The sequence below is a fragment of the Humulus lupulus genome, chromosome 7, assembly GCF_963169125.1.
Source record: "Humulus lupulus chromosome 7, drHumLupu1.1, whole genome shotgun sequence".
Lineage (NCBI taxonomy): Eukaryota > Viridiplantae > Streptophyta > Magnoliopsida > Rosales > Cannabaceae > Humulus > Humulus lupulus.
This window is the reverse complement of record NC_084799.1, coordinates 143,955,098-143,980,666: the sequence shown is the minus strand read 5'-3', so window position 1 is coordinate 143,980,666 and position 25,569 is coordinate 143,955,098. Positions and strand designations below refer to the sequence as shown.

At 39.9% G+C, this 25,569-nt stretch overlaps 1 protein-coding gene across 2 annotated transcripts; it reads left to right on the top strand.

The window, feature by feature from the left end:
• Nucleotides 1–8,125: 8,125 nt before the first annotated feature.
• On the top strand, nt 8,126–11,591 carry LOC133788681 (ruBisCO large subunit-binding protein subunit alpha). Of its 2 annotated transcripts, none has more exons than XM_062226230.1 (8): nt 8,126–8,313; nt 8,832–9,015; nt 9,104–9,225; nt 9,329–9,536; nt 9,639–9,784; nt 9,898–10,204; nt 10,427–10,878; nt 11,046–11,591. In XM_062226230.1, exons 1-8 carry the CDS (start codon nt 8,260–8,262, stop codon nt 11,331–11,333), a joined length of 1,761 nt encoding a protein of 586 aa, XP_062082214.1. In that variant the 5' UTR covers nt 8,126–8,259; the 3' UTR covers nt 11,334–11,591. The 2 variants fall into 2 exon arrangements, with proteins under 2 accessions (XP_062082214.1, XP_062082215.1); XM_062226231.1 differs by having other exon boundaries at nt 8,158–8,313; nt 8,835–9,015.
• The last annotated feature ends 13,978 nt before the right edge of the window (nt 11,592–25,569 follow it).

Here is a 25,569-nt window from a genome sequence, read left to right as displayed (position 1 = left end):
ATTATGTCTTTTGGATTGACTAATGCCCCTGCTGCGTTTATGGTATTGATGAACAAAGTGTTCAAGGATTATTTAGACCAGATTATGATCGTCTTCATCGATGATATTCTTGTATATTCTCAGTCTGAGTCAGAGCATGAGCAGCATCGGAGGTTAGTTCTACAGAGACTGAGGGAACACAGACTGTTTGCTAAATTCAAGAAGTGTGAGTTCTGGTTGTCTCAAGTATCCTTTCTTGGGCACATTGTCAGTAAGGAGGGGATTAAGGTAGATCCATCAAAGATTGAAGCAGTCAGAGATTGGCCAAGGCCAAAGAATTCTTCTAAGGTTAGAAGTTTCCTTGGATTGGCAAGTTATTATAGGCAGTTCGTGGAAGGGTTCTCAAAGATTGCTACTGCTTTGACTGAGCTGACACGCAAGAGCCAGAAATTTGTGTGGTCAGATAAATGTGAGAACAGCTTCCAGGAACTGAAGCAAAGGTTGATCACAGCTCCGATTCTGAGTCTTCCAACAGATCAGGAGAAGTTTGTGATTTACTATGATGCTTCTCATCAGGGTTTGGGCTGTGTTTTGATGCAATCAGAGAAGGTAATAGCTTATGCTTCTCGTCAGTTGAAGGAGTATGAAAAGAGATATCCCACTCATGATTTAGAGTTGGCGGCTGTGGTTTTTGCTTTAAAGATATGGAGGCATTATCTTTATGGAGAGAAGTGTGAGATCTATACAGACCACAAGAGCCTGAAGTACTTCTTCACCCAGAAAGATCTTAATATGAGGCAAAGGCGTTGGCTGGAGTTAGTAAAAGATTATGACTGTGAGATTTTGTATAATCCAGGAAAAGCCAACGTGGTAGCTGATGCTTTAAGCCGGAAAGGTCTGGGACAGATTCATGGTATGAGGCTGATAGCCAAAGAGTTAGCAGATGATATGACCAGAGCTGGTATAGAGTTGTTGTTGGGCCAGTTGGCTAATATTACGCTACAGTCTACACTGTTGGAGAGAATCAAGGAAGGTCAGTTGAGTGATCCACAGCTGATCGAGATTAGAGAGGATATTCTGGCTGGAGCATCCAGAGATTATACAGTGTCTGAGATAAGCCTATAAAGGGCGGATATGTGTTCCGCTAGACACTGCTTTGAGGCGGGAGATTCTGGATGAATCTTATACTACACCTTACTCTTTACATCCAGGCACCACGAAGATGTATCAGGATGTGAGATCGTTGTATTGGTGGCCGAGGATGAAGAGAGATGTAGTAGAGTATGTGGCTAAGTGCTTGACATGTCAACAGGTCAAGGCAGAGCATCAGAGGCCGGCAGGGTTATTGCAGCCTCTGGATATTCCAGAGTGGAAGTGGGAAGACATCACAATGGATTTTGTGGTGGGCTTACCCAGGACTGTTGGTCAGCATGATTCTATTTGGGTGATAGTGGATCGCTACACCAAGTCAGCTCACTTTCTGCCAGTGAGGACTACTTACACAGTTGACCAGTATGCAAATCTCTACGTGAGAGAGATCGTTCGCCTCCATGGAGCGCCTAGGTCGATCGTGTCAGATTGCGACCCAACTTTTACTTCCAAGTTTTGGGGGAGTTTGCAGAAAGCCATGGGGACACGGTTGAAGTTCAGTACTGCTTATCATCCTCAGACAGATGGGCAATCTGAGAGGACGATCCAGATTCTGGAAGACATGCTGAGAGCATGTGTGCTGGACTTTGGTGGAACTTGGAGCAAGTATCTACCTTTGATAGAATTCTCCTACAACAACAGTTATCAGTCTACCGTTGAAGTTGCACCTTATGAGATGCTGTATGGTAGGAAGTGCAGATCTCCCATTCATTGGGATGAGACAGGTGAAAGGAGATACTTGGGTCCTGAGGCAGTTCAGAGGACCAGTGAGGCTATTGAGAAGATTAGAGCTCGGATGCTTACTTCTCAGAGTAGACAGAAAAGTTATGCAGATCCCAAGCGCAGGAACGTGGAGTTCCAAGTGGGAGACTATGTCTTCCTAGAGTCTCGCCATGGAAAGGGGTGAGAAGGTTTGGGAAGAAAGGCAAGATGAGTCCTAGATTTGTAGTTCCATTTGAGATCCTGGAGAGGGTTGGTCAAGTGGCTTACAGATTGGCTTTGCCTCCAGCTTTGTCAGCTGTACATAATGTATTTCATGTTTCAGCTCTTCGAAGGTATGTATTTGATGTGAATCATATTTTGAGCTATGAAGATCTGGAGCTTGAGCCATATCTATCCTTTGAGGAGCAGCCAGTCCAGATTCTTGACAGAAAAGATAAGGTCCTTAGGAATAAGATGATACCTTTAGTTAAGGTATTGTGGAGGAACAGCAAGGTCGAGGAAGTGACCTGGGAGCTGGAGTTCGATATGCAGAGTCAGTATCCCAAGCTGTTCAGGTAAATTTCGAGGACAAAATTTCTGTAAGGAGGGGATAGTTGTAATGCCTCGAATTCTCCGATGTGGTTTAATGGCGGGATTAGTAAGCCGGGAGGGCCATACTTGCTTAATTATGCCATTAAATGATATTATGCATGTATATGTGAATTATATTATAATATGATGTTAAATGCATGCATGTGAGTCCACATTTTACTTACAGGGGTGTGAAGGTAATTTGGCCCGTTGAGGGTATAATTGTATGCATGTTGGTGATATTGTTGAGACCACATTATAATATGGATTTGTTCGAGCTATTCAGCATGAGACGATCTTGGAATTTTGAGTAGCTGTCTAGTCATAACAGGTTTAAGTTCTGGGCTCGGGATGAGTCTCGAGGTGATTTTAATGATTAGAGCGTTATCGAGAATTAAAGGGTAACATGATATAAATTATTGGTGTTTGAGTTTATCGAGAATAGCGGGAATTGGAGAGCGTTAATTATGATTAACAAGATAGGTGGAAAATACCAATTTTGCCCTTGGCAGCCTTTAGAAACGATTAATTGACCTAGGGGTAAAATGGTCATTTCACCCCCTAGGATAGATATAACCATTTTTAGCTGAAAGAAAAGAAGAAAATAGAGTATACTTGAAGCTTCTCCCGTACCTATCTTCCCTTCAGTTTTTCTTTGTGATTTTTGAACCATTTTTGAGGATTCAAGCTTGGGAAGCAAGCCTTGGGAGTTTGGGAGTGTGTTCCTCCATTAAAGAGCATCATAAGCTGAGCTTTGGGTAAGTTTCTAACCATTGGAATCCCTGGTTTGCTCTGTTTTAGTTTTGTTTTACAGTTGTGATTTCTAGGTTGAATACTTGGTTTTGTTGGGAGTTTTGGCTAGGGTTCTTATGGTTGTGATGTTTGGGGTATGTTAGGATGATTTTTGGGTTCATTTGGCATTAAAAATGGGATTTGGAAGCATTGGAAACAGGTTGGGATCGAAGGAGATGAAGAAGGAGGTTTCGAGGGGCATCAGGTCTGGAGGTAGTGCTATAGCACCCACCCTAGGGCGTTACAGCGCTACACAGGGGTCTTTTGGGCGTGTTGGGGGTTCTGAGATTAGCGCGGGGGCGCTAGGGATCAGCGTTGTAGCGCTACTCTAATCCTTCAAAGTCCCGTTTTGGGTGTTTTTAAGGGTTTTTGACTTGGGGTTTCAATCCTTAAGGCCCGGGATCGAATATACTCACCGTGTGGGCATGTTTCGAGGTCCTGAGAATGGTGCTTGGGTTAAGACCCTATCCATGTTGATTTTCATTAATGGAGGTTGTAATTGGTTGTGATTAGGTAAATGCTAAGGAATCAAAGGTCGATCGTTCTCAGGAGTCGTTCTTATTATCATTTCTTGCTCGAGCCAGAGGTAAGAAAACTGCATCCCATATGTGACATGCATGGTTATTCTTGAGGCATGTTGATTGTGTAATGTGAACATGGATTGATTATCGATTGCTTAGCAAATCTTGCTCACTTGTGTATGCCACTGACTCTTTAGTCAGAATTGGCAAATGTGTCAGTATCAACTATGAAGTTGTGACTCATTAGTCAGGTTTGGCAGTGGTACTGGGCACTGGTCACACGGTGCTGACTCATAAGTTAGGACGGCCTTAGTGTGTTCAACACAAGCCAATAAAGATTAGATCTAATCGACATCTGCATTGAATGACTCAAAGAGCATTAATGCCGGACCGACCTCAAGTTCGATGAATACTATAAGCGCTTGTGTGGCTTACCCATCAGTCACTCAACTATTAAGTTAGAGACTCACTGTAACGCCCTACTTCCTTAGAGCCGTTACTTAGTGAGTTTTAAGACAAAACAATGTGCAAAGATCTCGCTAACCGAGGTTTTGAAACGAAAGTGTGACTAATTAAAAGTTAAGGCTGTAATCTTAGAAAAATGCGTTGTTTCAATAAAACTCCTAATATTAAACATTGGGATCCCAAAATAAGGTTTGAAAACTATTTACATCTTAAAAATGAGTTCACAGTTGATAAATCATAAAAATCATAGATTATTACAGCCATTTTCAAATAAACCCCCAACCAAAGCAGTCGGGCAGGCCAAACATGTACGCGCCGCTTCACGCTCTCCGTACTCATGGTTGGTTGATTCAGTCATTGCCCTTACCTGCAACACAGAGCACCCGTGAGCCGAAGCCCAGCAAGAAAACTCATGCAGAACATAACATATGCAATGTATACAGTTTATCATAACAGATAATCCACAATAAACAAGTCAATCATTAGACTAAGCAAACACGGCCAAGCCGCCCCAGAGCCTTACCGAAGCCTGGGGTATCGGTTCTCACCGCGAGGATAACTCATGTATCCCTTGGGTCCCACCCTGAATATAGCATAACACATGTATCCACCGGGCCCCGCCCTGATTATAGCATCCCATGTGCTAGGTGTTACTTTCGGCCCACGGCCGCCCCGGCCTACGCCGTACTCGGCCCACGGCCATTCGTTTCATCATAATCACACATATAGTACATTCGAAATAATCATTCACACACATCATGATTCATTTAAGTTTAAACATTTGCACATAATACAATCTGGGGCCATGCCCTAACCTCGGGTGTTATAGTTTTCTTACCTGCATTCCGAGCCTCCTGATGCACCAAAGCCGCGAGCACGGTCCTCTAGCACGAGCCTCTGAAAGAACCTAGTCACAACACACAAGAAACATCCCTCATTACTAATTAACCCAAAACCACTTCCCGGGACCAATCCCACACTCCCGGGGCCTCTAAAACCTTAAAACAACACCCCGGAGACATCCCCCGAACCCCCGGAGCAAGGGCCTAAAATTGCCTAAAAATGATGCCCTGAAATTTGCCTTGTGCCGCGGCACCACATCCTTGTGCCGCGGCACCCATCAGTCAGAGGCTCCCTTGCCGCGGCACGAAAAACCTGTGTCGCGGCACGCCTTCGCAGACCCAGAATTCTGGGTTTTCTCCTGCGTTTTCTCCGAGCTAAAACCTTCCCAATTCATACCAAACCAATACCCAAACCCCAAAATCAAATCCAAACTTCATATGACCCATCTAGCAACCCATAAACATCATCAAAGCAATCAAACACACAATCAAATCCCCAAAATCCACATCCTTGATTTCAATTTCAGAAAATTAAAAACTCAAAGTTCAAACTTAAACCATGCTCAAATCTCTTAACCCATAACATAATCAAGCCTTAAATGTGTATAAATTCCTTACCTCAAGTAGAGAATCCCATCCCAAGCTTCCTTGATTCATCTCCTAAGTCTCCAAATTTCAGCTCCTTCACTTCTCTTCTTCTTCTTCTTCTTCTTCTTCTTCTCATTGCCCTAACTTTCCTTCTCTTTGGTTTTTCTTCTCTTTAGTTTTTATCAAAACCAATCAATGCCAAGCCCCAAACCGTGTACCCCCTATAACCCAGCTGCCATAAATCAATTTCCCATCCAAATGACCATTTTACCCCTCCTTGCCTATCCTTTCCCAACTAAACCTCAAGGGCACTTAAGTCCTTTTACTTCTATTTCATTTCTACCATTTTCTACCTAGAACTTGTTACTCTCAGCAGTAACTAATGGTTACCCAGGTTACTAAATCTCCAATAACCATTACCCGCTAAATCTCAACTTAACCATAAAATTCCCGAGGTACCCCTAGGCTCCTCCCGAGCCGGGTATAGAAATCCCGTTGTGACTCTTACGTTAAATTGCTCTCTAGGACCGTCTCGGCACGTGCATCACAAAATAACACCACACTCACGTGGTACAAATCACGGAATACAATTATCACAAATATGCCATCGGCGGGCTAAAATTACAATTATGCCCTTCAAACACAATCATGGCCTACATGCATACTAATACACATATACATGCGTCTCAGATAAATAAATAGTCAAATAACATGCTTTAAATCATAACCATGCATTTAACTCTAAAAAACACACATAATTCCCATCGTGCCCTCCTGGCACGCTAATCAAGGCCCTTAAGCCTTATTAGCGAATTTGGGTCGTTACACTCACCTATTAGTCTCTCATCTGTTTAAGGCTAGTGGCTTACCTAGCAGCCACTCTTCTGTTTAAATTAGTGACTTGCTTGTCAGTCACTCAGAATGGTTTACTAGAACCTCAAGTGATATTCACTCATCTGTTTAAGAGCTATAAGCTCTGTGTGATTATAATGATAATCATTTGATAATGTTTATATGCAATACTGTGTTTTCTTGTTGGGCTTTAGCTCACGGGTGCTATGTGGTGCAGGTAAAGGGAAATAAAAGCTTACCCAGCCTTGAGGGGAGAGCTTAGGTAGTGATGTGTACATATGCGGCCGCTTGACCACCACGGCCAATGAGTTCTCAGAGGAACTAGGGGGTTTACCCTATTTTTGCAGCTTAGGTCGGCAGGTTTGTAATTTTGAAACAGTAATGACCTTTTTGAATTGTAAATAACTTGTAAATGTTCTTGTGGGCCCTTGAACAGTTTTATGCACATAATAAAATATATAATTTCTTTTTTGTTGATTTTTCACCTTAGCCTGTGTTAATAACACTTAGAACACGTTTTTAACCAAATGACTCGGGTAGCGGGTCAAATTTCCGGTTCACCGTAACGGTTATGGGGTAACCAGGGTGTTACAAGTGCAATCCTTTTTGTGTTAATTCAGCATTAACACCCTATAATGAGAGAATTTTGTATTAATGATAGATGATTAACATTAATGACCCCAACCCCTATAAATAGGGATGATGTGCCTTCTTATAAATTGTTCGATTTTTTAGAGAGAGAAACTCTGTAACTCAGTGCAATATATACACTGCCTAAGAACCACCATTTCAGCTTGCTATAACAAGCTTCAAACTCACTAAATAATAGAGACTCGTGGACTAGGACTCTTTTATAGCCTGAACCATGTAAAATCCCTGTGTTCTTTCCTAGTATTTCTGTTAATCTTTCAGATTAAATTGATAGCAAAAAAGATAGTCAACAGTTAGCTATAAAGTAAATTTCTTACTTTCTAGTTTTAAAAAATTTTGTTACAAAAAATAAATTTTTTTAGTTATAAAGTAGTCTATATTTTTTTTTTGTTGACATAAAGACATTTTTTCTATTGATTTTTCTATAAATTGTTCACAAAAATGTAAAAGTTATTTTACTAAAATGTAACATATGTTTACTTATTATAATGTAGTAACATTAGTTATCGGTTTAATAATTGTGTTACAATATAGTTGTTAATAGTCACTATTTTAAATTTTGAATATTTTTAGATTAGATTTGTAAATCTTTGTTACCTCGATGTTAAAATTGTTAATTATTTTTGTAAATGTTAGTTACAAAAATATACCTTTTAGTTATAAAACTAATTTTGTTAAATTTTATTAATAACTAATTTTTGTAAATATCATTTTTATAACAGATATTTACAAAAATATAATAGCTATTTACAATTTTATTTACACTTTTGCCGCTCCTTAGTTTTTTAGTTTTGTACAAAAGCTCCTTATTTTTGGTAATACACCTTATTTTTCATATATTTTTTTTTTTAAGTTTTTAGTACATTTTTTAGATTTCCCTACTTATTTTCGATAAGGGCCGCAAGTATTACTACAGGGCCCAGAGATGAGGCTAAGGCCCCCAGGCTGGACTTACCGGTTCATTCTAGAAAATAAATAAAAAAGAACGTTCTGGAACCTCCTTTCACCAAACATAAAACTAAACCCTAACTAACACTCGCTCTCCTTATCCGCATTTTCTCGAAAGAAAAACTGAGATAAAAGCAAACTCTCCACGACGATAACTACTTCGTTCTTCATCGCTTTGAATGGCGTCGACTAATGCTCTTTCTTCGGCGTCCATTTTCTGCTCTCCCGTGAAGGTGCATGATGCATGTTCTTGTTCTTCTTGGTTCCCCCACTCCTTTTTTTTTTTTGTTTATCGGGAAAAATAGTGGACAGCCAATTTGTGTGTTTGATTTTGGAATTTGTTTGAGCTTTGTTTTTCTCTCCTTATTTTCCGGAGGGTTTTTGCTTGTTGTAGTCTTCGGTTGGGTTGGTTTAGGCGTTTTAGAAATGGAAGCTGGGTTCAAGGGTTTTAGCTTGAGTTGTTTGAAGAATTCGGTATTGTTGTGTATTGATTTCTACGGGGATGAGGAAATGTTTCTTTGTTTTTAGCATTGCGTTTTAGGAGCTTTTGCAGCTTATGCTTGTGGATTTTTCTCTGAAGAGCTTTGCATATAATTCTAATTTCGTTTCCTATGGAACGGGGAGAATTTGAGTTTTTGACATCTGAGGATTCTTGTCTAATTTACTTATTCTTAATATTCTGAAGTATTCTGAAGTTGCTGTTTTGGTGCTTGTGTGTGTGAGTTGAAAGTTATCTGATGTGTCATTACAGCAGGGCTTGAGGAGGAGGGTTAGCCAGCAGCAGAGTAGTAGGCTGAACTACAAGCAATCTAGCGGCCGATTTGTTGTTAAAGCCAATGCGAAGGAGATAGCATTTGACCAGCACTCGAGGGCTGCACTTCAGGCAGGCATTGATAAACTTGCTGACGCTGTTGGCCTTACTCTTGGTCCTAGGGGTAGTTACCTTGTCTTTGCTCTACTTTCCTTCCTTTCAGCTCTTTTCCCGAGTAACTTGTATTGGTGTCCTGTTAATCAAATTTGTAGGGAGGAATGTTGTTTTGGATGAGTATGGTAGTCCGAAAGTGGTTAATGATGGAGTAACAATAGCTCGCGCTATTGAGCTACCTGATGCTATGGAAAATGCTGGTGCAGCTCTCATTCGTGAGGTTGATTCTGTTTGTAAATATTATGATTTGAAGAAGAATTAACTAATATGAATTATTTTTGGTTGATTTGACTATGCTGACTTATTGTAATTATGGGATGTAGGTTGCTAGTAAAACTAATGACTCTGCTGGTGATGGAACAACCACTGCATCAGTTCTTGCAAGGGAAATAATTAAGCTTGGGCTTTTGAGTGTTACCTCTGGCGCAAATCCCGTGTCCCTTAAAAGAGGGATTGACAAAACTGTGCAAGGTTTGATAGTTGAGCTGGAGAAGAAGGCTAGACCTGTTAAAGGTCGTGATGATATCAAAGGTAATAAACTTCATTCTTTTTTCTTTATTTGCTTCATTTGCCAAGCTGAACAATTTATTGGGCAAAATGTACATTTTCTTGAATTTATCTTTTTCACTGCAGCTGTTGCTACCATTTCTGCTGGGAATGACGAACTTATCGGAACAATGATTGCTGATGCAATTGACAAGGTTGGCCCTGATGGTGTTTTGTCTATTGAGTCATCATCTTCATTTGAAACAACTGTTGAAGTTGAAGAAGGCATGGAGGTTAGTCTTTATCAACTTTAAATTTTACTTAGGGTTTTTATTTCTTTCTTATTTGGCAATCTCAATCAAGTACATGGTGGTTTCTGATTTTTTGTGCTTCGTTTGATTTGCAGATTGACCGAGGTTATATATCCCCTCAGTTCGTTACTAACCCAGAGAAATTGATTGCTGAATTTGAAAATGCAAGAGTCTTGGTGACTGATCAGAAGATTACAGCTATTAAGGACATAATTCCTTTGTTGGAGAAAACCACTCAATTGAGATCCCCTTTGCTTATAATTGCTGAGGATGTCTCTGGGGAGGCTCTGGCGACTCTTGTCGTGAACAAGTTGCGTGGCATAATCAATGTTGCTGCCATCAAGGCTCCTGGTTTTGGTGAACGGAGAAAAGCTCTTCTTCAGGATATTGCTATTTTGACAGGTAGAATTTGTTCATGTGTTGTTCTGTAGTTACATAAGTTCAGTTTGCTAATAGTAGTGGACAGGAACACTAATCCAGTTTTAGGAAGCAGAAAGATTGACTCCTCTCGTGTCAATCTGTCTTTATGTCCTCTGTGTGTGTGTTTAATTATAGTTTCTCCTTTCTTAAATACCAAGTAATTAAATCATCACCATGACATCTTTTTCTTTTTGAATCTTCTAGGAGCCGAGTTTCAAGCCAGTGATTTGGGTTTGCTTATTGAGAACACCTCAGTGGAGCAGCTTGGTTTGGCAAGAAAGGTGACCATCACTAAGGATTCCACCACCCTCATTGCTGATGCAGCATCCAAAGATGAGTTGCAAGCTAGGGTTGCTCAGTTGAAAAAAGAGTTGGCAGAAACAGATTCTGTTTATGACTCCGAGAAATTGGCTGAGAGAATTGCCAAATTGTCAGGAGGAGTTGCAGTCATAAAAGTGGGAGCTGCCACAGAGTCTGAGCTTGAGGACCGCAAGCTTCGTATCGAGGATGCCAAGAATGCAACTTTTGCCGCTATCGAGGAAGGAATTGTACCTGGTGGTGGTGCTGCTTTGGTACATCTCTCTGATTCTGTTCCTGCAATCAAGGAGCAACTTGAAGATGCTGATGAGCGGCTAGGTGCTGATATTGTGCAAAAGGTATTTCATTTCAGAAGCTTGTTCTATTTCTCGCATTGACTGACATGTTCGGTGAACTATATATTATTGAATATTATTCATGTCATTATGAATATTGTTTTCATGTCGACAGCAATGTAAGTGGTGCTTCTGCGTTGTTTTGCGCTGACCCCAAAACTAACTTGCAGGCATTGTTAGCACCAGCATCTTTAATAGCTCAAAATGCTGGAGTTGAAGGTGAAGTAGTGGTGGAGAAAATCAAATCAAGTGAATGGGAGCAAGGTTACAACGCAATGACTGACAAGTACGAGAACCTGGTTGATGCCGGGGTTATTGATCCAGCTAAGGTTACAAGGTGTGCCCTTCAAAACTCGGCTTCAGTCGCTGGAATGGTGCTGACCACTCAAGCCATTGTGGTGGAGAAGGCTAAACCCAAGGCACCCATGGGTGCTCCTTCACAGGGACTTACTGTGTAGAAAATATAAATTTTCTTGTCTAGATTTATCGTCCTTCTAGGCGTTGAGAGAAGAAGAGAGTTGGCCAATGCGGTGGTGCATTCTTGAATATGCTTGCTGGGATAGAATATATTGAATTGAATGTGCCAGTTTTTTTGTAGGGACTTGGAGACAGAATAATCGATTGTTTCTACCAATTGTTATGTCAGGTCTTGTAATTTTATATCTACTTTGTTAATTACCAATTGCCTCGAAACCGCCTCACAAAATTATCCTCTACAGGCTCTGGCCAACTTTTCTTTTAATTAAATGTTTAATTACTTCAAATATTACAAAAGAGGATCATAAATTTAAAATTTGTATTTATAATCTTCAGTGCCATTGATTCCATCCCTGATATGAAACTAAAACCAAAATATAAGTGCAAAATAAAAAATACATGTAAATGTGAAAGATTACTATAGCATCAAGTAGAAAGCATGTATTTTAGCTTAATCTATTAGAGTGGTGTTTTGAGACGTCTAGTCCAAAATTAAAATTATAGACCGAATTTCCATTGTGATTTAAGAATATGATAACATAAGAGTAAAAAATTAGTACTAGATAAATAATACCTACTATATTCAAGAGTCTCCTAAATTTATTTAAGAGCCATGCCAAAGCAAAATTAAGTAAAATTTAGTTTTTAATTTAAATTATAATATATTTCACATTAAAATGAGTTGCATTGATTACTCAAAAAATTTACTTTGATTTAATATAAGTATGTGTGATAATTTTAATAAATATACTGCTTTAAAATAAGTCAATATAATGCACAAAATTTTATATTATTTAATAAGAGTATTTGTGGCATGAATACCTAGTATTTTTGGTTTTATGTACTTATATACCTAAATTTTTTTTCGACAACAAAAATACCGAACGTTACGTTTTTAACAGTTTCGTCACTACCAGTTCCGTTAAATACACTCAGGACTGATTGAGTTTCTACGAGTCACTTTACTATTTGTCCACCTCATATTTTTTAACAATATATATTATTAATTAATTTTAAAATAATAAATAATAAAAAATAATTAATTTAAAAAAATCAATTTTTTTAATCTTTTTTCTTTACTTTTTTTCTCTATGTCTAACTTTCTCTCTCCTTCCCATATTTTTTTTCTCGGTCTCTCTCTCTCCCTCACCTTCTTCTTTTTCCCCAGAACATCTAACCCATAAATATATATATCCTCTTCCCCATAAATATATATATATATATATCCTCTTCCCCGATCTATGTTCTTCTCCTCGTGCCACCACCATATCAGCGATCTTTGCCCAAAAACCTAGATGAAGGACTCGTCACCGCCTGGGTAGTGGTGGTTCATCGCCACCTATGCTTCAGGGACACAGGGGGGGGGGGCTTCAAGGAAGGCGGGGCTGGTTCTTCAAGCAGGGACGCGAACATTGGGGTTGGGTTTCATTAACGTGGACAAAGTGTGGCTGACCTCTCGTCTCTCTCCTCTGTTCTTCATTAACGTGGACAAGGTGTAGGTGACCTTGGAGCTTGAAGGCACACATCAACGAAAATTTTTGTTGAGTGTGTTGATCTGTGTTGGTTGGTTGATTTTTCTTGTTTCTAAGTTTGGGTTTGAATTAATTTAAAAAATTGGGTTTGATTTTGCTTGATCCTGCATTTCCTAACCTGGCTCTGATACCATATTACAAAGAAAGACCCAAAGAAAAAATGAAAAATAACAACCTGCTTTATTAAAGAATATGGGTAGAATATATGTAACGACCCAAATTCACTAATAAGGCTTAAGGGCCTTGGTTAGAATGCCGGGAGGGCATGATGGGAATTATGTGTGATTATTGTGATTAAGATGCATGATTATGATTTTAAGCATGTTATATGACTATGTGAATTATATTATGTGATAACTATGATGTGTGAATCGTACCACGTGGGTGCTGTGATACCAATGTGATCCACGTGCCGAGACGGTCCTAGAAGGCTAGATATTGGTAACTAGTAACTTGGTAACCTGTGTAACTACTAGTAACCTTAGGGAGTAACAAGTTTTATGGGGAAAGTGGTAGAATTGCAAAGCTGGTGAAAAGACAAGTATGGCCTTGAGGTTTAGTTAGGAAGGGGTATTAGTGGAAGGGTAGAACAGTCATTTGGTAGGATATATGATCATTAGCTGAAGAGAAAATATGATATACGTATAACATTTTGGGAGTTGGTTTATGCTGAATATTGGAGACCTAGAAGTAGAACAAAAGAAAGAAGGAAAAGGGAAGCTGAACTCTAGCTCTTGGAAGGAGAATCAGGGGGGTGATTGAAGCTATCAATCAAGCTTAGGCCAAGAAAACTCAGAGGTAAGGAATTGGTCCCTGTTTTGTTAAGTTCTGAATTTGGTTTTTGAGAGAATTGAGAGATAGCCATGGTTTGTCTTGCATGGAATTCAGCTGGTTTGTTAAAGTGGAATTCAGCTCAAGCTTGGATTGGAGGAAGCTCAGGTCGAATTTCTGATTGAGGTAAGGGTATTAAGTATGTTTGCAATTTCGTAGCTGTTATAGTTTAAGGATTTAGAGGACTGGTTTGTATTTTTCTCAAGTTTTAGATTAAGTGTTAGAGTCTGAATTTAAGTGTGAATTCTGTGGGTAATTGTGTAGTTGAGCTGGATTATAGTGTTTAAAGGTTGTTGGTTGGTCTATGTGGGGTTTTAAATAAGTTTTGGGGCTTGGGTATGAAGTTGGGAGGATTTTGAGTGATTTGGGTTCGGGGAAAACGCAGGGGAAAAACCCAGAATTCTGGGCTCGCGAAGGAGCGCCGCGGCGCTGTTCTAGCGCGCCGCGGCGCAAGGCTGTTTCTGGGTGTGATGGGGTTTCTGACTTGCTGGGCGCCGCGGCTCAAACTTGCTGGGCGCCGCGGCGCTAGGCCAATTTCAGGATGTTGGAATTTGTAATTTTAAGCTTTTGCTCCGGGGGTTCGGGGAATGTCTTCGATGCGTCGTTTTAGGGTTTTGGGGGTTCCGAGAGTATGGGATTGGCTCTGGGGAGGTAGCTTTGGATTGATTAGTGACAAAAGATGTTTCATTTGTGTTGTGATTAGGACTTTGGAGAGGTTCGGGGTAGAGGACTGTGCTCGTGGCTTCATGGCAGCGGAAATCAGTAAATTGCAAGGTAAGAAAACTGCGCCCGAATGTATGGTTGTGAATGGGACTAAGTGTTCCCGAAAGTTGTATTGTGTCATCGTTGGTATTATGCCAAGGGAAACGTATAAGCGGTCTAAGAGTACCGTTCATGATTTTAGCGCTCGGAGCGCGAATTGGCCACTGGGCGCCGGAATTAATAGGATAACAGAGGGAGCTGCCTGTGAGCGCTAGCCCTGGTTATCATCTGTGCATTATGTATTTGAGCTGAGATGCTTAATATATGAAATACTTGATTGATGACATACTTGAGTTGATAAGATGCTATATGTGTAATTGATTTGTTGCTTGTTGTTCATGCTCTGTTGTTGCTGTGTTTTCTTGCTGGGCCTTGGCTCACGGGTGCTTCGTGGTGCAGGTAAGGGCAAGGGCAAGCTGGACCAGGCCTGAGGTGGAGAGCTCCGGGGTGTGATGTACATAGCCAGCCGTTCGATCACCACGGTCGAGGAGTGTGTCAGAACAGAGATTACCTAACAGCTCGTTTTTGCCTTAGTATGGCCAGTCAATGTATTTAAACTTTGTAACTTTTGTATATGGCTTTTAAACTGTCAATTTTGGGATCCCCTGTACATAAACAATGTTTAGTAATGAAAACGTAACTTTTGAGACCAAAATACTTTTAACCCTAGTTCCTCTACTATTCCAGTAACACGCTTTTACTTTAATGACTTGATTAGCAAGTCTGGCACTTTATAAACACACAGTGTAACGGTCTTGGCTATCCAGGGCGTTACAATATATAGGCCCAAGAGTTACAAGACTAACAAACCCAACAAAAAAAAAAACCAAAAATCATTTATAAAACTATAACTCCTAATATTGATTTGATTTAATTTTGTTCTTGATCTTGAGAAAATGGTGGCTTTGATTTTGATGATAATAGTTTTGATATATTTTTTTTCATTATGAGATTTGATAATGAAGAAGAAATATGGGAAGGGGAAGAAAAATGTGAGGGAGAGAAAGGAAACAAATAGAGAAAAAAAAAGATAAGAGAAAAAATAATTTTTATTTAAAATTTATTTTTAATTTTTAAAATCAATTAATAAATTTTTATAAAAAAATATGAGGTCAACCACTAATATGTCAACACGTGGCATTCTAATTAGTTTATAAACTACTTAGAATGCCACATGTTGACATATTAAAAATAAAATATAATTAGTTTATATTTTTAAAATCAAGAATGTTTAACGGACTGTATTTTTGTTGTCGAAAAAAAAGATTAGGTATATAAATGTATAAAATTGAAAATATTAGATATTTATACCGCAAAATACTCCATTTTAATATAATAAGTACAATGTAATAAAATGACTTAACTACTTAATAAAACATTACAATTTAATCCTTTAAAAAATATTACTAAATTGAATCAAAGTAATTTCAAAAATTGAAAAAAGACTTCTAAACTTAATATTTCATTTCTTTAATATTTTAAATTTAAAAAAAATATATATATTTATAATCATTTTAATAAAATTTTCTTTAAGGATAATTGTGGCATAAATACTTGTTATACAATTTTTTTAAACGAAACACAACTCAACATTACCACCAACACCGTTAAGTACTATTTTGATTGATAAAATGTCATGTGTCACAATATCATTAGTCCAGCTCATATTTTTTTTTTTAATTTTCAAAATAATTAAACTAATTAAAAATATATTTTAAATAATAAAAAATAAAATATAAAAACAAAAATCTAAATGGGTAAAAACTAATTAAATAACTTGTGTAGCAATTTCTACTTAATTCATAATAAAAGTGGACAATTATCAAGTTTTCCCCCACTACTTTTGTTGATCCCAAAAGAGGGTGTTTTAATATTTAAACTCGCAAGTGCACGAATCGTTTCGGAATATAATGTTCATGTAAGTACGAGGTCGAACCCATGGGAGTTGACTAACATCAAAAGAAACTATTTCAAACAAAACAAGAATATTCTAACCTAGTTCCAAATATTTGATGAGATTTTTTTTTAGAAAAATAAAAGACAAGTAATAAAAAGATTTAAGATTAAATAGAAAAATGGTTTTCAAATGAGATATGTAAAATAAGATTATTAAGATATTAGATTCCACAAAATGCAAGTTCAATAGTATTTATAAGTATATTGATTCCCAAGTTTAGATATAGTTGAAATAAATCACACTATACTTTTTTTCAAAATACATTTTCTATTCAAGCACAAGTTACTTTAAAAAATGTAGGATTTTTCTTCACTTATATAAGATATAATTTCTAAGCATTAGTTGTGTTACAACCTAATGAAATTACAAAAAATCAAAGAGATTATGTTTAGGAAAAATATGATACTTATGCTCTAAGAATTAGATGTGAACAATTTAATGAAAAACATTTAATAAAAGAATATCATATTTTTGCATAATGAAGAACTAAGTGTAATATGCTTTAACAATCAATAATAGATGAAAAATGCATATATTTGATAGAAAAATCCATAAACAATGTTGCACAAATGGGACATCAACATACAACAAAAAATACTATCTAGTTACATTTTTCTTCATCATCATCTTAATAATCTTGAAAAAGATTAGAAGCTCATAACTAGATTGAAATAAAAATTACAAAATAACATACTTGACATGTTCTTCAAAAGATGAAAATGGTAGAGAAAATAGTGAAAAGAAGAGAGAAAAATATGAAGTGTAGTAGATGTTGAAAAGATGAAGAAGAGCTCCCCAAATGGTCTTACAAGACTCTATTTATAGGCAAAATATAGAGATTAAATTAATCAAATTAAAATAAATAAATTGATTAATTTAATTGTGTTGGGAAGTGGTAGGATAAATAGAGTAAGTGTAAGAGTATTGGAAAGATGAAATGTTTGGTTGGGTAAAAGATTAGTGAAAAGCTAGGGTAAAAAAAATGAATTAGGAATGTTTATTTAGGTAAGAAAAATAAGGAAAAGTGAATTGATATTTGAGTGAAAAGAAAAAAATATTGGGAAGAAAAATTTGACTTTTTGGCTTTTGGTGGCTGTGTTGGTAGCTTTGTCTAGGCTGTCTTGGGGCGGTTTGGGCTTGTGGAGTTGGGAGGCACGGCTGAGGAATGCTGGGCTGGGCCACGTGCTGGGAAGGAAATGGAGTGGGCTGACTTGCGGCATGGTCATTTGCTGGAAAGACGTGGAGGAGCTGGCTGGATTGATGTGGTCTTCGGCTGGGAAGCAGCTGCTTGGAGGAGATGCTACTGAGGTGGTTTCGGCGTGGGAGAGCAAGCGTGGGTGACTAGCTGCTGGCAGGGGACTTGGGGCATTGAAGCAGGCGGCTAGTGCATCAAGTGGAAATGGTGGGCCGGCTGGGTGGCTTCTGGGCATGGCCCTGGCGTGGGCCCAAGGCTGGAGACTTGGGTTTAATTGCAAAATACCACTTTTATTTCTTCTTTTCCTCACTTTTTAAAGCCCAAAAATACCATAAATTCCCTACAAAATATAAAATAAATCATAATAAAATATTTTCACTATAAAATGAATCAAGTTAATTTTTTTGAAAATATTAATTATAACTTAATTTATATTTAACATTTAAGCTAAATAATACCACATTTTTTTCCTCAAATTAAACAACAATAATTCAAATAATTAATTACAACATTCTACAACATTTTACAACAAAATAACTATAAAAACACACAAAAATATATAAAATCAAAATAAACCTAATAAATTCAAAATTACGAAAAAACTTAATAAATCAATTAAAAACTCAAGAATTCAGCAACAATTAGCACATAAAAAGTGGTAAAATAACTCTATTTTGTAGAGTTATCAACTTTCATGTAGAATTTTGGGCTTGGGCCTAGAGTTACATGCTATTTTCGTTAAGAATGATAGAAATAGTCCAAGATAAACTAAATATGATGTATGAAAAAGTAAAGGGATTTTTACATTTATATACATATGTTGTCCATATTTTTCACCAAGAACACGTGACATTGTCCAATGGGCTTCATGAACTCTCACGAGAGGCCCGGGCCCAACCAGGGCCCAACGAACACTCAGCAACCATAGGTCCAGACCCATCCCAGGTTCAATAGCTGGCCAATAACCCAAGTATAATGAGAACCCAGACCTGAAATGAAGGCCCAGACCAACTTCATGAGTGCACACAATCTCCATCCTCTAGGATGTAGATCATTATGGTGAACATTCCAATCCAAGGGACGGATCCCACCATGTGGGATCCGGATGGAATTTCCAGGTCCATCCTCACATTTCAACTTGGTACCAGGATATACCCTTCAATCTGTCATCACTAACTGATGTCCTCCTTGGTAAATGAACCCGGACCATAAGTCCTGGTAGAATAAGACCAATACGTCATCTAGCTAACGTGTCCCCGATAAATCCGCCAGTTGGTCTCCTCAACTAACCAATAAAAGGGATACGCATGGAACGTACAATTTTCCTAGGGATCGGTACTACCACTACTCTGACAGATCTTGTCCCCAAAATCCCCCTGACGGCTCACGCGCACCAGTCCGTATCAACGTACAAGGGATAGTTGTAGTGCTCAACCACGCTTAAGCTGGCCCAGTGGGCCCAGATTAAACATTCTGTATTCACATTCTCCACTTGTATTATAGCTCCATTAGCGGGTAATTATGCTATATATCTTTATTGGGCCCGGATTAGTCCGGCCCAAACTACATGGCCGCCTATAAATAGGGCAATTAGTGCACTGAAGGACCCGGTCCAACTTTTTCATGCATGCAAAAACGCTGTTGAACTTGCTGAAAACCTCCACTGTTAAACTCTCTAAAGATCAATACAATTGACTCGTGGAATAAGGCTCATTAACGCCCCAAACACGTAAAAAAATTGGCCTTGTTTACTTCTTTCCTTTCTTATTAGCTCTGATTTCTTAATATATTTATAGTTTCCGAAAAACCCGGTAAACATTTTGGTGCTTTCATTAAGAGCTAGAAGAAATCTTGAACCAGTCCTTGTCATCTACGAAGATGGTGAATACCATACACACTGTGTTTGATCCTGCTCAACAGAATGCAACAACAAGGCAATGGAGAGCCTTTGCAAGACCAACAACTTCCTCAAGATCAACCGAAGGATATACCTTATAACGGGCCCCTGCCTGATGACTCCCATAACTTTGAAGAAGGGGGTGAATACGATGAAGAGTATTACGAAGAGGATGGAGAGGGGTACAAAGACCATGAAGCTGAAAATCCCATTGGCCCCGATGAGAATGATGTGGAATCTAAACCAGAAGACCCGAAAGTGGTTTGTTTAAGACGAAAGGTCCTTGATCAAGAGGCAAAGATGGCGAAACAACAAGAGACCACCCACCAGATGCAAGAATCCCTCCGGGCTCTTCAAGCATTTATTGTTGCCCAGGGCTTTACAATTTATCCCGCAACAGTTCCTCCCACAGCTAGTTGTCCCACTTACAGGGACTGGCGCTCCCAGCAATACAACCCATATTTTTCTTCTGGGACTATCCAATCATCCCTGAGCCGGTCCTTCTAACCCAATTCAAGACAAAGGGAAGACCAAAGTGGTCGATCCCATAGAAAAAGAAAACCCCCAAAATAAGACTCCTCTAGCTCCTCCCGCTCCAAAGACTAGGGTGGAACCTAGGAAAGAACAGGTGAATCATGTCCCAGGACAGAATCACCCGAACAATCCACAGGGGAAACATGCTCAGGGTACCAGTGTAACGACCTAAATTTTCTAATAAGGCTTAGGGCCTTGACTAGTGTGCCTGGAGGGCAATAAGTGAATTATTGTTATAATATGTCAATTTATGCGAATATGTGATAGAGATGCATGTTTAGTCAAATTAAATATGCATGTGGGCCCCGTTTGGATATTAGGGGCATGTTTGTGATTTTAGCCCATTGAGGGCATAAATGTGATATGTTTGTGATATATCTATGTAGCACGATCCGAGACAGTTCTAGGGAGCCGTTAGTTAGAAAGTCACAACGGGGTTGAGAATTCGACTCGGGGCGAGTCGAGGGGTATACCGGGTATGTGATATTTTACGGGGTTATCGGGTTATGGAAATAAATATTTGGAGATATATTTGAGGTTAGAATGTCTAGGAGGGAATATTGGGAAAATTTACCATTTTGCCCTCTGGGACGTTTTTGGTACCCCGAGCCTTGAGGTAACCACATAAATTTAAGTTAAATAAAACAAAATAAAGGAAACCCCTAGAATTCCTCTAAACCAACCCACTCCCTCTCCTTTGCTCTGGTTTTCCTATACTCTTGAAGGCCTAGTAACATCTTGGAGAAAAACCAGCCAAAACTAAGGAATTGAAGCTAGGAACCAAGCTAGAGTTTTGGAAGCTTGGAGCTTAGGGAACTTAGTTGTTGATTCAATTCTGTACAAGGTAAACTTCTTAATATGTTGAGTTGTGTTCATTTGTAGCTGGTTTTAGGTTGAATATTATAGTTTTGCATGTTGGAGGGATGAAGATTCAACTTTGATTTCTATAAGGGTTTTGGCTTGAGTTTCTGTTAGGTTTTGCTGCTGAATCAATAGTATAATCTTTGTGATAACTAGTTTGGAATGTTGGCTTGATTCTGGGGATAATTGGACTGGTTTTTGAGGTGAAAATGGTGAGATTTTCTGGGCTCGAGGGATCGGGCCGCGGCGTGTGTGGGCTATTTTGAGGCAATGCCTCGGGTTGAGCTGGGGGCCGCGGCATGAGTCCCTAGGGCTGCGGCGCTTAAGGTACTTTTGGGATTTTAAGAGGTTTTAGGCTTGAGAATTCACTAGTTAAGGCTCGGATGGATTTTATCACCCGGATTGATAGAATTCAATGTCCCGGAGATTAGAATTATGGCTTGAAGTTATTTAATGGATTAGAGCTTCATGGTTGGATATTTTTAATGCGTTGTGATTAGGGCTTCGGCGAGGCTCGGACTAGGGAACTATGCTCGGGATATCGGTGCTTAGAAAGCTCGGAACACAGGTAAGAAAACTACTGTTTCCATAGAGCTTGTGTTGCAGGGCTCGTCCCTATATGACTATGTTGTGGGGCATGGCCCTTTGATTGAATTTATAATTGTTAGATTTCTACTTAGCTTTATCATATGTGTATGTAAATGATGGAACGAAAAAGGCTGGATATGGCGAAGGCCGAGAACGGCAAGGGGCCGGGAGCAACGTTTAGCACGCGGAGTGCGAGATGCCAGGGCGAGACCCCAAGGGATACCTGGGATATCCTTACGGTATAGACCGCGAACCCAGGGCCTGGTAAAGTGCCTGGGACGACATGGCCGTATATGTATAGCCTGATGATGGCATGTTTATATGTTAAGTGTTGTTATGCATATGTTATCTGCTTGTGATGGTTTTCTTGCTGAGCTTCGGCTCATGGGTGCTCTATGGTGCAGGTAAAGGCAAGGGGAAAGTCGACAAACCTTGAGTATGGTGAGCGTGATGAGCGGTATGTACATGTCTGGTCTACCTGGCTGCCACGGCCAGGGGTGTTTTGGGAAGATGATTGTACTAAACTTGAATTTTGTCGTTTAGTCGACTTTGGTTATATTTGGAGTTGTAAATATTTCTAAACAATGTTTTTGGGATCCTAAATGTTAAACGCTTTATAATTTTTCAATGAAAGATTTATATTCAAATTTATGACTCTGATTGTGATTTAATTACACTTTTGTCCTAAAACCTCGATTAGCGAGTTAGTTGCACTTTTTAAACTCACTTAGTAACGACTCTAAGGCAGTAGGGCATTACAACTTGGTATCAGAGCGAGCCAAGGTTTATTGTTTCTGGAGAATGACCGAACATGTACGCTCGCTGTCAGTTGCAAGATCGACTCAGGGTTGGTTGGTATGATTGACTATTATGTTGAAATATGTGCTTAAATGCCCTGTTTGCTTGCTTATTTGATATAGAGCATGAAGAGTGATTTAATATATGCATGATGTCAGGGCATGGCCCGTTGTGTGTGTGATATGTTATTTGAGTGTTATGTGGATTGTTGCTTATGGTTGACTGATGTGATTGGGAGGTGGTTTTGGATGTTGTTATCATGTCTGATGAGCGGCGTCATTGATTGCAGGCATATTTGTTGAAATGCTTCGTCAATCATCTAGACTCCATGGCAGTCGGGCCGAGGATGATAACCAGGGTCAGGACCCTCTACCTGCCCCACAAAATTGGCAACATATGCTTGTCAAAATGGAAGCAAGGCTGCAACGAACAGAGGAAGAACTCCGCCAACTGAGGCAGCAAGCCCCCCCACAGGTTACAGGGTTCCCGATTCAGTAGGTTATGGCGCCAGTGCCAGTTCAACCTGTTGTGGAGAATAAGTGGGAACCCTTATATGAGCGGTTCAGAAAATAACATCCTCCCACCTTTGAGGGTGGACCAGACCCACTGCGGGCAGAGAAGTGGATGAATGTGATCTTCTCCATTCTTGATTTCATGAGGGTTGAGGGGAACGAGAGGGTAGCTTGTGCAAGCTACATGTTCAGAGAGGATGCCCGCATCTGGTGGGATGTAGTAGATAAGAGGAGAAATGTGACAGTTATGACTTGGGAAGAGTTCAGGAACATTTTCAACGAGAAGTATTATAGTGTTGCAGTCCGAGCTGCGAAGGTTGATGAGTTTATCAACCTGACTCAGAACCGGTTGACCGTGATGGAGTATGCCTTGAAGTTCGATCGTTTGACGAAGTTTGCGCTAGACCTAGTGCTGACAGATGCGGCAAGAAGAGATAGATTTGTCTGGGGATTGAATGTTATGATCGCCCGTGATGTGAAGATCACCTTGGATCCGAAGACTACTACCTACGCTCAGGTTGTGGACAAGGCTCTTACAGCTGAGGGGGCCAAGGACCAGATTTGGAGAGAGAGCGCTGTTAGGCGCGATGCCAGGAAGACAGTGCCTCCTTTTATTGGAACTAGTCAGGGTAGTGGCTCCAATGAGTAGAAGAGGAAGGCCCTAGATACCCTTGTTCCTCCCAGTTCTGATAGGAGGGCACGGGGTGGTTTTAGTGGCCGTCAAGGCGGAAGTGACAACTGGAGGAGTTTTCCAGTGTGTCCTCGGTGCAGACGATGACATCAGGGTGAGTGCAGGATTAGGGCCTGCTTTATCTGTGGGAGTGCCAATCATTTGAAGAAGGACTGCCCACAAGCCAAGAAGGAGAAGCCAAAGCAGGGTGACAGTCTCGCTCCCGCCAGGGTGTTTACTTTGACTCAGACTGAGGCAGAGGCTAGCCTCAGTTGTGACAGGTCAGATCTCTAGTGCTGGTTCTTCTTATACTGCATTGTTTGATTCGGGAGCTACCCATTCGTTTGTGTTTGCTAGAGTGATAGATCAGCTGTGTAGACCTAGTGTTCTGTATGCTAGGGGTTTTTAGACTTTGTTGCCGACTAAGGAACTGGTAGTCTCTAGGAGGTGGATTAGAGCTTTTCCAGTAGAGGTAGATGGTAGGGAATTATTTGCTGATCTGATTGAGCTTGTGATGGATGACTTCGATGTGATCCTAGGAATGGATTGGCTATCAAAGTATGGAGCGACAATTGATTGCAAGCGCAGGATGGTGACTTTTGAACCAGAAGGGGAGGTACCCTTTGTATTTGTGGGAACAGCTGGTGGACCGCGGGTACCTATGATTTCAGCATTGAGGGCTAGGGACCTGATGCAAGGAGGTTGCATAGGATTCCTAGCGAGTGTTGTGGATACCTCTAAGGTTGTGTCGGTTGGATCGGGGTAGACCAGATTGGTATGTGAGTTTCCAGATTTATTTCCACCAGATCTGCCAGGGCTACCACCACAGCAGGAAATTAATTTTGTCATAGAGTTGGTACCAGGAGTGGAGCCAGTATCTAGGACACCTTATAGAATGGCTCCGGCAGAATTGAAGGAGTTGAAGATTCAGTTGCAAGAGTTATTGGATTTGGGGTTCATCAGACCGAGTTTCTCGCCATGGGGTGCTCCAGTGTTGTTTGTCAAGAAGAAGGATGGATCTTTTAGGATGTGTATTGACTATAGGGAGCTGAACAAGTTGACCATTAAGAATAAGTACCCATTGCCCAGGATTGATGATTTGTTTGACCAGCTGCAGGGAAAGACGGTGTTTTCTAAGATAGATCTTCGGTCAGGTTACCATCAGCTAAGGATCAAAGAGGAGGACATACCAAAGACCACTTTCCGCACGAGGTATGGACACTATGAATTCCTGGGTATGTCCTTTGGATTAACCAATGCCCCAGCAACTTATATGGATATGATGAATAGGGTCTTCAAGGATTATTTAGACAAGTTCGTGACTGTGTTTGTACGCCCTGATTTTCCCACGGGCTGATTAGCAAGTCGAGTTGCGGCCTAACCATGATTACCTCATGATCATCCCCAGGGGCCGGAGCTTCTGTCGTAGTGTCGTGCCTTCCTAGCTGGAGGAAGCCCCAAGAGCTCGCCTTCACTGCCCAAGGCCGGGGCAGGGTTTTCGAAGGTCGAAGACCGAGCTAAGTATGAAGCTCGTGATACGAGCTTCATATGGAGGCTATGACCCTTTGCGAAGTCAACACACGCAAGGTAAACATGCACATATTAGGCATCACGTGTCTGATATCCCCCTGACTTCTCGGACACGTAGCAGGAACGTGCGTATTCAGACACCCACGACTGGGTTGGGCCGTGCGGCCCATTACCTCCTTACCTATTGATTTGACCACACTTATGTGTCAGGTTTAGGAATTAATCATGAATGTCACAGAATTGATACGACAAGTAAGAAGGTCACGGGATGACCTTCTTACCAACTTCCAGGTGCCTTCTCCTAGAAATATGGAGACCCTGGGAGTTGATAAGGGTTGGAAAAAAAATAACCTCTTGTAAGAAATACTCTGTAATCAAATACTCACTATAGATCAATAATATTGATTAGTGGAGTAGAAGGATTTTAACCTTCGAATCACTTAAAAAACGTGTTTTGAGTCACCTCTTTCCTCCTCTAAGATCATATATCTGTTTCGGTTCCACATTTGGCACTAATCCCTTTCTCTTCTTCTCTTAATTACCTGTTGGC

Coding starts and splice junctions, on each gene's coding strand:
- LOC133788681 (XM_062226230.1), top strand. CDS start 8,260: ATGGCGTCGACTAATGCTCTTTCTTCGGCGTCCATTTTCTGCTCTCCC. Junction 9,226..9,328: donor GTGCAGCTCTCATTCGTGAG/GTTGATTCTGTT, acceptor TATGGGATGTAG/GTTGCTAGTAAAACTAATGA. Junction 10,879..11,045: donor GTGCTGATATTGTGCAAAAG/GTATTTCATTTC, acceptor ACTAACTTGCAG/GCATTGTTAGCACCAGCATC.